The sequence below is a fragment of the Artemia franciscana genome, chromosome 17, assembly GCF_032884065.1.
Source record: "Artemia franciscana chromosome 17, ASM3288406v1, whole genome shotgun sequence".
Classification (NCBI taxonomy): domain Eukaryota; kingdom Metazoa; phylum Arthropoda; class Branchiopoda; order Anostraca; family Artemiidae; genus Artemia; species Artemia franciscana.
The window spans coordinates 3,857,507-3,875,429 of NC_088879.1; the positions used below are offsets into that span (position 1 = coordinate 3,857,507).

The 17,923-nt window shown below is 38.0% G+C and overlaps 1 protein-coding gene across 1 annotated transcript; it reads left to right on the forward strand.

Moving 5' to 3' along the window:
* Positions 1-7,412: 7,412 nt before the first annotated feature.
* Positions 7,413-17,603, forward strand: LOC136037757 (transcription initiation factor IIB-like). The gene is made up of 2 exons (XM_065720555.1): positions 7,413-8,186; positions 16,860-17,603. The coding sequence occupies exons 1-2, from the start codon at positions 7,413-7,415 to the stop codon at positions 17,019-17,021; spliced, it is 936 nt and encodes a 311-aa protein (XP_065576627.1). The 3' UTR covers positions 17,022-17,603.
* The last annotated feature ends 320 nt before the right edge of the window (positions 17,604-17,923 follow it).

The following is a 17,923-nucleotide window of genomic DNA, read 5'->3' on the forward strand; positions in this document are numbered from 1 at the left end:
AAAATGCTTGGAGACAATACTCCGCCCTGCGGTACCCCCCGAGGAACAGGGACAATAAAAGAAGAAAGAGTACCATTAAATTTAATTCGAAAATAGGATTTACCGTACCAAAACTTAAGACAAAAATTAGCGAAAGGTTAATGCCCTGACTATAAAGAGAATAAAGAGCCTGACTATGTACAATACTATCGAAAGCCTTAGAAAGATCAAGGGCACAAATGTGAAGACCATACCCTTTAGCAGAAGTATCTTTAAAAAGGCAAGCCAGAGCACGGTGAGCGTGCTAGCAACCGATGCCAGACCGAAAACCGAGCTGGTTCTCCTCAAAATTAGCATTCAAATTAATGAAGGGAAGTAGGATATATTCAGGGATTTTACTAAGATTACAAGTAACCGTGATTAGCCTATAAGAAGATCAATCCAATGGACTCTTACCTCGCCTAAGAACGGAAGTGACAGTTCCACACAAAAAGCTATCAGGAACAAGAGAACAACAAATACACATTTGGAAAAGCAACTGTAAATGGAAAAATAAAGAGGGGCAATTTACTTTAAGATGATAAACACTAATTCCGTCAACATCGATAGAACTTGATTTCAATTTCTTAACAGATGCAATTAGAGTATCAACAGAAACGGATAGAACTTGTGCCTGAATCAAGAAGACGGGAGAACCGAATCAAGCAGCTTTGAGTAAAATGCGTCCACTGCATAATTCACTTTGGAAAATATAACTGAATAGCGACCAGACCACGCAGCTGGCGAGATGGGGCAATGAAGATTTGCTGAGTTATCTAATTTAGATGAATTAATCACTTTTTCCCATTCATTCTTGTTGGTAGGACAATCTAATCCTTTATATCGGCTTAATCGCAGACGTTTTTTAAACACACGCTTAGTTTTTTGCTTTATTTCAAATACATTTCCGGATAGTGGTCGACCATTATTAATCCATATCCGCAGCCACAATTTGGCTCTATTTTTCACGATTCTCAGTTCAGGGTCACAGGACCATATTAGTTTCTTTGTACTTCTTCTCACTCGCTCCTGAGGGACGGAAAACTCCTCAGCACGTTTTAACCACAACACAATTTGTTTGGAGTACTGATTCAGTTCATAATTGCATTTTACTGATCGAACATTTAGCTGGAGTAAATGAAAGGGTACACGTAAAGAACCAAGGAGTATGGCCAGGGTCGAAATATATAGTGACATATTAGCATTTTTCCAGTTACTTCGAAAAAACCATTTAGAGGCAGGGGTATATGCCTGGGCTGAACTACGTGTTCTAATCGAAAAGTAGAGTGATAATGGAAGGTGATCAATATCCTGCTCATCTTCGTGGACGTGCACTGTTGAAGATGTAATAAAGGGGGAATAAATCACATGATCAATATCCGATAGGCTGCCAGAATTATGGACGTACGGAAAAGAGATCCTTCGTAATTATTCTGTAATTAGGAAGACTATCAAGAAGGCTCATAGAACGCAAAGAATTAAGTTTTATGTCAGTGTTCATATCACCAATAATGAAAATGTGACATAAACTTATTGAAAATGTAAGTAACAGCTTTTGCCAAAGATTATTTGTGATACGATAAGGGTACCCGTGTCTCAGTAAAACAAGAAGATTAATATAAAATAATAGAATAAAAAATGAAATAGAGACACAAAGAACGAATTTTAGTGTTTGAATAGATTGAACAGTTTTTACTCGGAAACAAAGAATTTGAACCCAAGTTTGATTTACAGAAAGTGTTTCGCACTGGGATTTGAGCGCCCCTAGACTTTATGTTCAATTGGTGGTGCTACTGCCATTCGCAGTAGTAAGGGTGCTGCTGCCCTTATCAATTTGTATATTAAACATAAGTCAACGACATTGGAAAAAAAAGGAAATAAATATGACAAATTCGAAATGTTGTTTCCGTGACACAACAAAAAGGGTTGACTCATGTAGTCTGTGAGAAATGCATAATTGTCCACTCCCCCCCAAAATACCCAATTGTCAGGCCTTGATAGCTACGCTCCTGATCTTTCTCGAGAACAGAAACATATAGAAGGGGTGCACCATAGGGTACGCAAGTGGTTCACAAACACAATTTAGGAATTATCCATCCTTGTGGATAACAACTCTCACATCCACTTTGAGAGTTGTCAAGCTAGGTGAATGAAGCTTTCGGGAATTCATCAATTCTAGGTCAAAACTTAGCTACATTCGAAGTATATAATATTTATGCTGCTTTAAAATATATAAAATTCACTACATTAAGATTTACCAGTGAAAGTCATATTTACACTTAGAGCACAGTATAAATATTAAATAGTAGCGAAAATTCCTACACTCTCCATTAAAGATGTTTGGGACAAAACAGTCACACACCTTTCTTCATGACTCCGCTTTCCGCACGCGCAATGACAGCGTATTACGATGGGATTATGGGAGATTTATTGCTTTGACGTATCGGTAATATCCCTTTCCGCGCGTTGTGATGTGTCCCATTTCTGAACCGAATTTTTGCTACTGTTTACTATTTGGACTGAGACTTCGAGTCACAGTACTTGTTCATTGCGGCATTCACTGGGGCTGAAAAAAAAATCATGGTATTTGATCAAATGAATCCAATCTTTCATCCCTTAGTTCTAGGACTATCTACCTTAATTCTGCCCTAGGATGGATATACGGACGGATGGATGATAGACTTATCTATCAACAAGTGAAATGACATCATTTTATACAAGATACGCAGTGTGAGTGAGAGGTAAATCTGGCATAAGCCCTTTTTAGGATTGATTAAAAATTATATCATTTCACTTGTTCATAGATAAGTTTATCATCCATCCGTCTGTAGATCTATCTTATGGGAGAACTAAGGTAAGTAGTCATAGAACTAAGGGATGAAAAATTAGAGGGATCTCATATTACTGCGACACAGGCTAGATATAAAATCAATCTATTTCGCATGTTGATCCGATACATATCAAACTTATTAAGCGTAAAGCTACTTATCCATAATTGTTGGATCAGAAAAAAATGTGCATAATTTTACAGCAGAGGGGAGGGGAGAACCTCTCCAAGAAATGTATACCCTCGATGAGAATTGCATCATTCACTTCAAAGCATATGAGCTCCATCAACCCAGTGATGTCAATTTTTTTTTTGGGGGGGGGGGGGGTATCCGTCCTCTAGATCCCCCTAACTTTTGGAAATGTGTTTTTAGGGGTATTTTTATTGAAAACAGCCTTTTTTGGTATTGTAATTACGAGAGTATTGTTGTAAGAATTTTGAATTTTTTTGAGAATTTTGTTGTCTCTTTTTTGAAATCAAACTCTTATAGCATGGCTTGATTTTCGTTATTCAGTCAATTTCCCGCTTTTGACCTTTTTCTCTCTCTCATAATTTCTTTTGATGTTCCTCTTTCTCTCTCTCAAGTTGACTCTCTTATCAATAAAACTTTTGGTGACCTAAATTAAATAAAGTTAATCGATATTTCATTCTTTTATTTAAATTTAAAAGCAAAATAATTTTCAATTCAAAATAAACAATTGTTGCTGTATGTTCAATCAATAAGATTCCAAATCTAACCAACTGACATTTCTTTCTTGTAATAGCAGTGTCAAACGTTGTCTACATGCATGACAGTTATTTTAAAATGTATCCTCCAGTATCGCTATTTGGACCAATATGCTTGCCCACTGTTAAGCACATGCGCATGCATTAAAAATTGTGAAATTATGCCATCTGTCTAAAATTTGAACCAATAGTGGCGTTGAATAGGCTTTTACTCGATAAAAGTTATCGTAGAACACGAGGCCATATCCTGGGGTGGGAGAATCTCCCCCCCCCCGAAATTTTTGTCCGACTCGTAAAATGCAAAAAAATGAATATCAACAAATTTCTATATTTTTTGATTTTTTTAGCCCCCCCCCCACTCTCAGGAAAATTATTTTGTAAACCCACATGCCGAAAAAAAAAATCCTTGATACGGCCCTGGCAGGTTATCACTTCCAAGTAATCAAAGGTGCTTCTCACTAACGTTAAGTTATTGAGAGGGAAAGTGGTATTTAATACCTTTAGTCAAAGCATCAGTGATAGCCAATGAGAATCAATCTTTCTCTAGTAGAATCAGAATTCTACACTACTGTTTGTTCAAATTCGAGACAGATGGTTTCAAATTTGAGACAGATGACGATAATAGGGATACTGAAGAGCTATATAATTGAGACTGGTGGACTGCGTTCGCCGCCCTGAATAATCAATGAATAGTTCATCGTCGTGTCAATCCACAATTGACCGAAAGGAAAACTTCACATCGCAATTTTTGACCTCATTCTAATTAAGGGACTACCGTACTATATCCCATGGAGTCTGTATTAGAGGACGAATACATTATTCTTTGGCGGGGGGGGGATGAGACTTAACTATATGAAAAACATGAGGGACGATAAGCATACATATAATATTTATAGATTTTTTGGAAGGCAGGGGGGACGCCAGACCCCCTCCTTATTCCCAGGGGTAATGGGCCAGATCCGGAGGCATTGACTTAAGACTAAATGGAGGTACGGAGACACATTGGTGTGCATCACAAGTTTAGCTACCAGAAAAGTGTGAATAGAACTGCCTCCCCCTCTACTCTTTGTAACGCCAATGATGTACACCAGTGGCATACAGTACCAAGTCCCTTATCTATGACATCATGAAAGATGATAACATGAACAAAACGTCACTATAATTAGTTTGAGAGTTGCCATGACGATTAAAATAAAGCACGGCTTCCTGACAAGTTTTGTTGACTTGTATTTCCATCAATGTCGATTTAAACAGCTAACACATTCCAGGTTACTTATAGAGAGGGATGTCATTGTTTCCAGTTTTACCAATATAAAGTTGAGCTTATTAATGTTCATTCCTAAAATTTTTGACATAATCATTGGCAGAAGAAAAGTGAATCATATCCTGGAAGGGGGCTCTTTTGTATATCTAAGTAATTGTAGACTATATTTTATGTTAGTCTATTTTAGTTTTATATATTTTTTTTAGTTATATTTTTCAGTTTCTGGACTTTAATAAAAAAGCTAAAAAACTAAAAAAAGGCAAAAACTACAAAAAAAAACTAAAAACTAATAAAAAAAATAAAAAAGCTAAAAAACTAAAAAAACTAAAAAAACTAAAAAAAGGTAAAAAACTAAAAAAACTAAAAACTAAAAAAAACTAAAAAAAAGGAAAAAACTGAAAAATAAGCTAAAATAAAGGTAAAAACCAATAAAAAACTAAAAAAAAACTGAAAAAACTAAAAAAAGGCAAAAACTACAAAAAAACTAAAAACTAATAAGAAAAGTAAAAAAGCTAAAAAACTAAAAAAACTAAAAAAACTAAAAAAAGGTAAAAAACTAAAAAAAAATAAAAAATAAAAAAAAACTAAAAAAAAGGAAAAAACTGAAAAATAAGCTAAAATAAAGGTAAAAACCAATAAAAAACTAAAAAGAAAAAAAGGAAAAAACTAAAAAAAAATTTCATCTAAAAATAAAAAAAACTAAAAAAGGTAAAAACTAAAAGAACTAAAAAAGAAAAAATAAATGACGACACTCAAAGAGAAAGCGACCAGGACAAAAGGAATGTTCGAAAAAAAAATAAAAAAGCTAAAAAACTAAAAAAACTAAAAAAAGGCAAAAACTACAAAAAAAACTAAAAACTAATAAAAAAGCTAAAAAACTAAAAAAACTAAAAAAAGGCAAAAAAAGGTACTACATGCACACTTTTTCTAATGTTACTTCTACAACATTTGCTACTGCTGATACCAAGGGTATTAACGTGAAGCTTTCGGGGAATGATTAGGAGAATGTTAAACTAAATCAAAACATACTATGAGAATGCAAATTGTCAAAAGGGTGTAGCGGCAATATCTATTGAACGGCTTTGAGTATTAAGTACTGCTGCTAGTTTACTTCTACTGGTGAGGCTTATGGTGTTAAGGTGAAACTTTCAGGAAATGGCTTGGGTGAGCTTCAACCAAATAAAAACACTATATGCATGGAGGTTGTCAATAGGGTAGGCTATGTAAGCAATATTTTGAGAACGATTGGAATATTAAGTTTAACCTATCAGGACATGATGAACTAATTACGGAGCCCTATGTGGATGTTACCATTATTAATACTATTAGTACTGCTACAATTACTACTTTGAAGGAGGTATCAAGGTAAAACTTTCAGAGAATGTTTAGATGAATGATAAACTAATCAAATCTACTATTTGCATTCTGGTTGCCCAAAGGACGTATGAGTAGTTTCTCAGGAATAGCTTAGAGGGTTAAGTTGAAACTTTCAGGGCGTGTTGAGAGGAATTTTGAACTAACCAAAAGGCACTCTGTACATACTGCTGCGGCTTCTACTACTCTTACGACTATTACTACAGAGACTAAGGGCACGAAGACTAAAAACACATTCTGTGCATGTAGGTTTTCAAAGGGGCGTATTAGCAATAACCCATATCATCAATTTAACTCGTATCAGCCATTTAACTGTGCATACTACTACTATAAGTAGTGGTAGTACTACTACTGCTCTTGCTATTAGTACTACAGTTACTAACTTACTTATTCCTCATGCCGGGGTGGCATTGAGCGCGTCGTCAGGCCTCTGTAGATACAGACATATTTTAACAAATGAACTAACAACATTTTGATACAATCCTAATAAGGGAGGGGAGATTAATGCCAGGTTTGCTTCTCACTCATTTGGACTATCTGTCTTGGCTTTTTCTATAATTAGCCATTTTATTTTATTATAATTTTTATATGATTAGCAATTCAATTCCTAATAAGGGGGGGGGGGTTAATGCCAAGTTTGCTTCTCACTCAATTGGACTATCTGTCTTAGCTTTTTCTACAATTAGCCATGGCTTGATACCCACAACTATTCCATTTTCAAATCTTTTTTAATTCATTTCACTATTCCATTTAATTCAGCAGAATTCCAGCCTGGTCCAGAAATTTTCTAAGACTCATTCCACCGGAACTTGGGCCATCTCCTTGGACGATTTAAGCCGCTACTGATTGGCTAAGAGTCATGCAGAATCTGATCCTATGAGTCATCAGACATCCGCAGAAAATATCTGAACCAACGTCCGCTGATCAGTCTGGACAGAAAAGAGTGACCTCGCAAGTGGCTAATGCTAACAATTATGTCTATCAGATTCTTTCAGTTCTCCGGAGCCTCTTGGATTAAATTGTACTAACACGGTGTTGGAAAGCTGCAGTGGCTGCAGTATATGTATGATGATTTAATTGACGTCATACTATAAACTTATGTATTACCACGATTGCGTCATTTGCCATGACGTTATTAATCAATATAAAAGGATGTATCCGCTTATGACCCCTCAGTATTAAAAGTAAAAAACTATTGAAATAATGGATAAGCTAATTCAATCCAACAATGTTAACTGTCCTTATCACCCACAAGCATATTTGATTGAAGATTCTCACGCAGGTGATAGCTTGTGCTCAGAATGTGCGCTGGTGGTAGGTGAAAGGACTATTGATGTTGGGAGTGAATGGAGAAGTTTTAGTAATGAGAAAAGCAGTGCAGGTCCATCTCGTGTTGGTGGTCCGGAGAATCTTCTTTTTGAAGGCCGTGGCCTGTCCACAATGATTGGCCCTGCTGGTTCCGGCTCGTTTGGTAAATTAGATTATGCAAAATATAATATCAGCCAGATGAGTAGCTCCGATCGAGCTTTGAAGACCGCTCTAAAGAGCCTTGAGGAAATGGCTGATAAACTCCATTTACCAAGCACTATTGTGGATGAAGCTGGGAGCCTTTTTAAAAGGTTTCATGGTGGAAAATCATTAAAAGGAAGGTCCAATAATGCTATTGCTTCGGCTTGTTTATTCATTGCCTTTCGACAAGAAGGGAACCCACGGACTTTTAAAGAATTATGTGCTGTTTCAAGCGTTAGTGTAAAAGAAATTAAACGAGAGTTTAAGCTGATTCTAAGCAATCTATCGATCACTCTCAATTTGATTACTCCAGGGGACTTTATAGCACGGTTTTGTAACAACCTTGGTTTGCCCTACTCGGTTCAGAGATCTGCTCATCATATTGCAGAAAAAGCTATGGAGTTAGATATTGTGCCAGGACGATCACCGATATCTGTTGCTGCAGCTGCTATTTACATGGCGTCTCAGGCATCTAATAATCCATGCTCTCGGAAGGTCATTGGTGATGTTGTTGGTACCACTGAGGCTACAATCCAACAGACTTATCGACTTATGATGACATGGGCTCCGTTTCTATTTCCTGAAAACTTCAAATTTTCAGTTCCAATTAAATGCTTCCCCCAAAGCTAAGCTACAGAAACAAATTTATGTTTCAAACTTATTTCATAGTTAGACTTCAGCTTTGTTTGGGTGAAATGAACTGATTGTTTGCTTTTGCTTATATATTAATGCTAATGCTTGTGTGCTTGCTTGCAGTTTGTTACATTATTATGCTTTTGTTACAGGTGCTTGGGTCAAATATACGTATTAACTGAATAGAACATCAAAGAAATCATTGCATGGTGTCAGAGGTGCAACATGGATAGTACACCAGCTCCATCAATCAACTGGTCAAGCCCCAACCTAAAATCAGAATGGAGAAAATTTAAGAGACATTGTGAGCTCATGTTTTCTGGTCCACTAAATGGAAAATCAGATGCAGTGAAATGCTCATACTTACTGATCTGGACTGGAGAAAAAGGACAGGATGTGTTCTCCACTTGGACCTTAACTGACGCGGAGGCAAACAAGCCAAAAGTATATCTAGAAAAGTTCGAGAATTATATTCAGCCACGTGCAAACCCCATCTTTGCCAGATACATCTTTCATCAGAGAAACCAAGCGGATGGAGAGACCATTGGGTCATATGTCACTCAGTTGAAAGTACTTGCTAAGGATTGTGAATTTGATACCCTAGAAGACCAGCTAGTTCGAGATCGGTTGGTCTTTGGAGTCAAGAATGCAAGAATCCGTGAGTGGCTTCTCAGTGAGGGAGCCACGCTTACCTTGGCTAGAGCAATTGAGTGCAGTCGAGCTATAGAAACTGTGAAAGAGACCCAAGCACTCATGCTTAATGAACAGGCGCAGATTCCAATTAAGCAGGAGGTGGAAGTGGTTCAGAGACAGAAAAATTCCCCTGCATGCCATTTCTGTGGTGGCCAATACTCAATAAGCCATATGTGCCCAGCAAAAGGGAAGCAGTGCAGCAAATGCAGGAAGATGAACCATTTTGCCAAAATGTGCAAGAGCAAAGTAGTACATGAAATTGAAACAAGAAGCGAAGTGGAAGATGGGAGAGAATTCCTGATTGAGTTCATTTACACAGAAGAAAAGGTGGAAAAGCCTTATGCTCTGATAAAACTAACAGGAAACGATAGTGAATTGGCGTTCAAGATAGACACTGGTGCCGAGGCCAATATTTTGCCGCTCAAAGACTTCAACAAATTGGCAAGAAAGCCAGCGCTGCTGCCGACTGCTGATGTGCTGACCAGCTACACCGGAGAACAGCTAAAGGTACTGGGGACAGCCAACCTAAAAGTTCAGTACAAGAACCAAACCCCCCAGACCCATACCTTCCATGTGGTCTGCACAGATAGAGCACCCATCCTCAGCCGCCAGTCCAGCGAACGACTTCAGCTGATCAAGTTTGTCCTCAGTATCAGCAATCCAGCCCCAATCAGACCAGTCATCCAAAAACTCTTAAACGAATTCAGTGATGTCTTTGAGGGCATAGGGACACTGCCTGGAACCTGCAAAATATATCTGAAAGAGGGTGCAATCCCTACTATACAACCGCCAAAACGGGTTCCTTTTGCGCTACAAGCTATGTTCAAAGAGGATTTAGACAGACTGGAGTTACTTGGAGTCATAGAAAAAGTGACCAAGCCAACACAGTGGGTGAATTCCTTGGTTCTGGTGAGAAAGGCAGATGGGTCACTCAGGATCTGTTTGGACCCTGTTGACTTAAACAGAGCAATTGAGAGACCGCATTACCCTATACCCTTATTTGATGAAGTAGCAGCGAAGTGCAAAGGTGCAAACAAGTTCTTTAAGATGGATGCCCGAAATGGATACTGGTCGATGGTGTTCGACAAACCATCCTCTGAGTTGAGAACACCATGTACGGCCAGTATAAATGGAACCGATACCCATTTGGACTGATTTCAGCACAGGACGAATACCAGCGAAAGATGGAGGAGGTATTTACAGAACTGGATATCGGGCTGATCGTTGATGATACTGCAGGCATTGGTTGTAGTGATGCTGAACATGACGCCAAGCTGAGGGCAGTACTCCAAGCTACAAGAGACAAGGGAGTGCGTTTCAACAAAGAAAAATGTGTTTTCGACACTACTTCCATCACCTACTTCAGACACAGACTGACAACAAGCGGCATCTGCCCCAGACCCAGAGAAAACCCAGGCGTTAGAAAACATGCCCGCACCCCGAAACCAGGAGGAACTACAGACATTTTTAGGAATGTACAAATACTTGTCTAGATACATCCCCAACCTGGCTACGCTGAACAAACTCCACAGAGACCTGTCCAAACAGCAGAAGTTCGAATGGAATACAAGCCACGAGGAGGCCAGGAGAGTGATTCAGAATGCAGTCTCAAAAAACCTTTCCTACTTTGATCCAGAGGCCAAGGAGATAGAGGTGATCACAGATGCTTCCCATCATGGTCTGGGTGCCCAGCTAACAACAGACGGAGCAACCGTTGCTTTTGCATCTCGCTCTCTAAGTGAGGCAGAGCAGCGTTACTCCCAAATGGAAAAAGAGATGCTCGCAATAACCTTTTCTTGCAAAAGATTTCACCAGTATCTGTTCGGAAGAACGATATGCGTGACCACAGACCACAAGCCTCTTGAGTCGATCTTTGGGAAGTCTATACAGAGGGCACCTCCAAGGCTGCAGCGAATGATGTTGGCTTATTCAGCCATATGATATCAAGCTTAGATACAAACCTGGAAAGACTATCCCTTTAGCGGACAACCTATCCAGCCTGAATCTTGCGGATACAGACATTGAGTCGCAGGTAGACATGGAAATTCTGGTTCACTCAGTCCTTCAAACTGTACCCATAGCAAGCCAAAGGCTAGCACAAATACGTAAAGAAACGACTAAAGACGAAACACTGGTTTTCTTGTTTGGGTTGGCCAAACAATAAAAAGAGCCTAGACAGAAAACTTGGGACCTTCTGGAGTTATCGTCATGAGTTGGCAGAACTTGATGGCCTTGTTGTTAAAGGGGAGCGCATAGTCATCCCGAGATCCATGAGAGCAGGCATATTAGGCCAATTACACTCTTCCCATTTAGGAGTGGCGAAGACCAAAGAGAGGGCAAGAACGTCTGTATTCTGGCGAGGTGTCACTCGAGATATCGAGAGGCTGGTCAACCAGTGCGAGGTATGCGCCAAGTTTGCCATGAACCAACAGAAGGAGCCGATGATCCTGCATAAAATACCCGACTACCCATTCCAGCATGTAGCTGCTGACCTGTTCCAGCTCAACGGACAGGATTACATGGTCACTGTCGATTACATGAGTCGGTTCTTTGAGGTTGATCGCCTGACAAACACTACATCACGGCAGGTCATCAACAAACTGAAATCTCACTTCGTCCGATATGGGATTCCCGAGCGACTTACAACTGACAATGGCCCCAGTTCAGCGCAAAGGAATTTGAGCAATTCATGACTGACTGGGGAATAATACACTCAACCTCAAGCCCAAACTACCATCAGTCCAACGGCTTAAGTGAAGAGGCTGTTCAAATAGCTGAGCAAGAGTGACCCATATCTGGCACTATTTGAGTATCGGAACACACCCATTGATGGATTTGCCCCAGCTCAAATAATGGTGGGACGCCAACTGAGATCACTCCTGCCCAGCATCACACAAACTTTGCAACCAGGAGCCTTCCAATTTGACCGACTCAGACAACAGAGGGAGAAGGCCCAAGAGGCACAAAGCAAACACTATAATCAGCATGCAAGGAATATGGAAACCACTGAAAACGGGTCAGAAAGTGTGGGTCCAGTTGACTGACCAGGGAGCCTGGAAGAAGGCAACAGTTTGCAAGACTGGCGACAGCCCTCGTTCATACTATGTGCGTTTCGAAGAAGGAGGGACGTTCCGCCGCAACAGAATACACATCAAATCAAGACAAGACCCGATGGTGACTGACCTGCACGATGGTGCTAATTGCCAAGTCGAAACTTCGAGCATCTCGCCATCGAAGAATGTTCCCGATTCCTTAGCTGATTCCCAAGAGACTACGGACCCCCCCTACAGTGGAGTCTCCAACACCAAAGCAAGGTGTCACAAACAAAGACGTCCCGGCTCAGGCAGAGCAGATCAACCATGGAAGAAGGGCGATGGCAACTCATTCTGGTCGTCAGGTGAAACCCCCAACAAAGTTGAATTTGTAGAAAAGAAGGGAGATGAAATGAATTGATTGTACTGTATTATTAAAAAAAAAGAAGAAAAAAAAAATGAAATGAATTTATAGTACTGATTTAAAAAAAAAAAAAAAAGATGAAATGAACTTATTGTACCAAATCAAAAAAAAAAAAAAAAAAAAAAAAAAAGATGAAATGAACTTATTGTAGTAAAAAAAAAAAAAGGAAATCGTTCTGTTCGTCAGGTGAAATCCCCAACGAAGTTGAAGTTGAGCATATACAATAAAAAAAAACACCGTTGAATGACATGAAAAAAAGAAAGAAGATGAAATGAACTGATTGTTTGCTTTTGCTTATATATTAATGCTAATGCTTGTGTGCTTGCTTGCAGTTGCCTTATTATGCTTTTGTTACAGGTGCTTGGGACAAATATACGTATTAACTGAATAGAACATCATAGAAATCATTGCATTGGGTTCTTAGAAAAAAAGCATTTTCAAATACTGTTGTAACTTCAAATGGTAATAAATTGTTGATTTTAAAAACAATCTACCTCTAGGTAAGTTTTTCATACTGATATGTCTTTTCATACTGAAAATGTTTCTACATTGAGATCCGATCACCTGTTCGTAAGTTAAAAATACCTCATTTTTTCTAATTTTTCAGAATTAACCCCTCCCCCAACTACCCCAAAGAGAGCGGATCCGTTCTGTTTATGTTAATCATATATCCAGGACTTGTGCTTATTTTCCCCACCAAGTTTCATCCCGACCCCTCCACTCTAACTGTTTTCCAAGTTTTAGGTTTCCCCCTCCCAACTCCCCCCCCAATTTCACCAGATCCGGTCGGGTTTAAAATAAGAGCTCTGAGCCACGATATCCTTCTATATATCAAATTTCATTGAGATCCGATCACTCGTTCGTAAGTTAAAAATACCTCATTTTTTCTAATTTTTCAGAAATACCCCCCCCCCCCCAACTATCCCAAAGAGAGCGGATCCGTTCCGTTTATGTCGATCATGTATCTAGGACTTGTGTTTATTTTTCCCACCAAGTTTCATCTTGATCCCTCCACTCTAAGTGTTTTCCAAGTTTTAGGTTTCCCCCTCCCAACTCCCCCCCCCCCCATTTTCCCCAGATCCGGTCAAGCTTTAAAATAAGAGCTCTAAGACACGATATCCTTCTAAACATCAAATTTCATTGAGATCCGATCACCCGTTCGTAAGTTAAAAATACCTCATTTTTCATAATTTTTCAGAATTACCCCCCCCCCCACCCCAACTAACCCAAAGAGAGCGAATCCGTTCCAATTATGTCAATCATGTATCTGGGACTTGTGCTTATTTTTCCTATTAAGTTTCATCCCGATCCCTCCACTCTTAAGTGTTTTCCAAGATTTTAGGTTCCCCCCCCCTCCAACTCCCCCCAATGTCATTAGATCTGGTCGGGATTTAAAATAAGAGCTCTGAGACACAATATCATTCCAAACATTAAATTACATTAAGAATCCCATCACCCGCTCATAAGTTAAAAATACTTCATTTTTTCTATTTTTTACGAATTAACCGGGCCCCCACTCCCCCCCCCAGATGGTCAAATTGGGAAAATTTCTAATTGCTATAAAAACAAGAAAAAACTAGCTATTTAAAGAGAAAACTGGAAATAGACCTATAAAATTCCTGTCTGTAGCTGAAACTCTTAACATCCTAAAAAAAAAGAAAAAAAAAGAAAAAAAAGAAAAAAGAAGAAGAAAATGATGAAACTGCTCTGATATTAATATGGAAGATTGAACGTTGTGCTAAAAAGAATGTACATATTTAAGAAAGTTTTCACAAAGAGAGTATACTTACGAAAACATAATCTACATAAATTTCCTTGACAACTTCAGAGGGTCTAATCAATCCTAAGGTAAATTACGCAGTAAAAAGAAGTGATTTGTGATATTTCATATTATTTTTTTTAACTATCTTGGATTTACCATGTGATATTAAACTCATAAGAATTCTCATTGATACCCTACCAATGACAGATACTTCCTATGTCTCTCTATCCAGTAGCCACTTTTTAGAGTTGCCAAGAGCTTTACTCATGAAGAAGCAAAAAATTCATTCAAAAAATTGCTAAATTCAGAACTATCAAAAAACAATCCGCGGGATTAACCAAGATTCTTCCATCCCTTTTATATTGCGTTAGAAGTAAAGTTTGAAATAGGTCAGAAGAAATAGTTTAAAATTGCTCCATTGAAATTATCCTATCCCACAATAAACGAATCAAAATTTCATCTTCTTCCTTTTAAGCACTAGATTAATTTTGCCACATTGATCATCGTTTGATTATTTACAAAAGCTAAGACATAATCTCCAGGCAATTCCAGATAAAATACTTATCATCATTATCACAAAATAAATTGAACTCATATTCTCCAACTTCAGAGATTCTAATCAATACTAAGGTAAGTTACGTAGGAAAAAGAAGTGATTTGTGATATTTTATAAAATTAATCCTATTGCCATTTCAAGCTATTATTTATCCTGCTTCCCTCCCAGAAAAGATGTATTGGAGCCGAAGTTGGTCGTAATTGGCTTGATTAGCAATGATTTTCCCTTTATTTAGGAAACAAAAGACCTAATATTAATTACTATCCCATACCTGAATATTAAAGGATCCGAAGAAGGAATAGAGAGACATTTGCAACTTCATACACTTTTTGATAAATGGCGTGGCCATCGACCAAAAGGCAACGTATGCATGCTACTACTGCTAACACCAATTATTATTAATGCTATTGCTACTACTATTATCACTGGTACTTTTACTGTTAAAGCTAAGTGTATTAAGGTGAAATTTCAGGGGACGTTGAACTAAATAAAAACACACTGTGCGCATCTTTGGGAAGTCTATACAAAGGGCACCTCCAAGTCCCCCCCCCCAATGTCACCAGATCCGGTCGGGTTTAAAATAAGAGCTCTGAGCCACGATATCCTTCTAAATATCAAATTTCATTGAGATCCGATCACTCGTTCGTAAGTTAAAAATACCTCATTTTTCTAATTTTTCAGAAATATCCCCCCCAACTACCCCAAAGAGAGCGGATCCGTTCCAATTATTTCAATCTTGTATCTGGGACTTGTGCTTATTTTTCCCATCAAGTTTCATCCCGATCCCTCCACTCTTAAGTGTTTTCCAAGATTTTAGGTCCCCCCCCCCTCCAACTCCCCCCAATGTCACCAGATCCGGTCGAGATTTAAAATAAGAGCTCTGAGACACAATATCATTCCAAACATTAAATTTCATATAGTCAGATAGTTTCATTTCAGATAGTCAAATTGGAAAAATTTTTAATTTAAGCTGGTTATGTCCCTGATACGCCTGCCAAATTTCATCGTCCTAGCTTACCTGGAAGTGCCTAAAGTAGCAAAACCGGGACCGATTGACCGACCGACAGACCGACAGAATTTGCGATTGCTATATGTCACTTGGTTAATACCAAGTGCCATAAAAACAAGAAAAAACTAGCTATTTAAAGAGAAAACTGGAAATAGACCTATAAAATTCCTGTCTGTAGCTGAAACTCTTAACATCCTAAAAAAAAAAAAAAAAAAAAGAAAAAAAAAGAAGAAAATGATGAAACTGCTCTGATATTAATATGGAAGATTGAAGGTTGTGCTAAAAAGAATGTACATATTTAAGAAAGTTTTCACAAAGAGAGTATACTTACGAAAACATAATCTACATAAATTTCCTTGACAAATTTTGTTTGCCCTTCGTATTAATGCACAACTATGGCTCAATTTTTTTTGCCAGTCTTAATTAGTTAGCGGTTTCTTTCGAGACTTGGCGATTATAGCAGAAACGCTAAACAGAGAACCAAGCTTAGAGGGACAAAAGAACAAGTGGACATTTAGCTGATAATTAGGGCCAGGGCCTCCAAATATGAGTTTGGAGAGGAAATAATATATAATAAGAAAAGGATATTTACTTGATAATTAGGACCAGGGACCAATACATGTTATGCGTAAATTTTGGCTTGTCTTTATCAATTGGGCTTGACTATGATGTGGTCCTAAGATTGTGAATAAAAAAGCGCTGAATGCACTTCCTTTTTTACCGTATTTTACATAGAACAAATTTTTGTTTCTGTCAAATTTTATTCCAGTGCCATATTTTTCTTGGGACATATAGTTCCTTGGGACATTTATTTCATTCTCATTTTTTTCAATATTTTGTTTTCATTTTGTCATTATTATGTCATTTAGATAAAACTTTTTCTTAAATAAAAACTATGAAGTAACAGCTCTTAACATCCTCTCTGAAGCTTTTTTTTCTGATGCAAAGGAAATCCATAAAAAAAAAAAAAATATGTTTCAACCAAATATTATTCCAGTGCCATATTTTCTTTCAAGTAATGGTGTTTTTCAGGCATCCGAGAACCGATGCTCTCAGAAGGATATTGGTGAGGTTGCTGGTACTGCTGAGGCTACTATCCGACAGGCTTATCGACTTATGCTTCCGTCGGCTTCGCTTCTATTTCCAGCAGACTTCAAATTTGCAATTCCCATTAAAGACTTGCCCCAAAGCTAAGCTACAGGAACAAGCTTATGTTTAGTTGTGTTTTATATTTATATTAGTAGCTAGCTCTCTCCCTTCTACATATACGAGCCTTAGTATTATTTGTTTTAATCGTGAAAACGTGTTCATATATCCCATGAAAACATTCCTTCTTGCAGAGCGGGGGAGGGGGTTGAAATCTGTCTTAGTAAAGATTAATTATGCACTGCACAAAATGCCTTTGAGAAAACGAGTTTTCATTTTAGATGTTCTATATCTGAACAAGTTGTTTGTTGCAATTTATTTAATTTTTACAAGCACCAAAAGGCTGCAAGTTATTTGTTTCTTGGGTCAATCATCTATTCACAAATACTTTATATTAATATTTAATCTATTGTCAAAACCTCGCTCAATCTGTACTTCATTTCCATATTTTACGTTGAATTCAGAGATTTGTTGTACCATTGGAAAAGACAAGCTTTCGCCTGTAGGAATTCTTAGGAACAAAATGTTGTCAAAATATGAACCTCACCATTTTATTGCTTTTAACAGAAGGTGTATTAAAATATACCTACTAACCATAGGTAAAGAGGTCTTAGTTTGAAATTCTGTAGAGACTGAAAAGTTTTAGACCAGTTATAAATTACAATTAATCTTTACATTGGTCTTAATGATATTGCCTATCTAACAAAACTCGGCCGTCTGCGCAATGTCACTGGATTGGAATTCACCTCCGCAATGTCATTAGACATCGTCAACATTTAGGAAGGCAAATCACCTGATCGGATGGTTTTTGAGGCTCCCGATAATGTTGAAGTGAGATATCTGGAGAAAACCAGTTTATAATCTGCGTCCTGGCTATGTGGATGACTTCTTACTTCTCAGCACCATGCTAGGAGTCTACTAAAGAGTTTTCGCCTTTTAATAACCCTCTA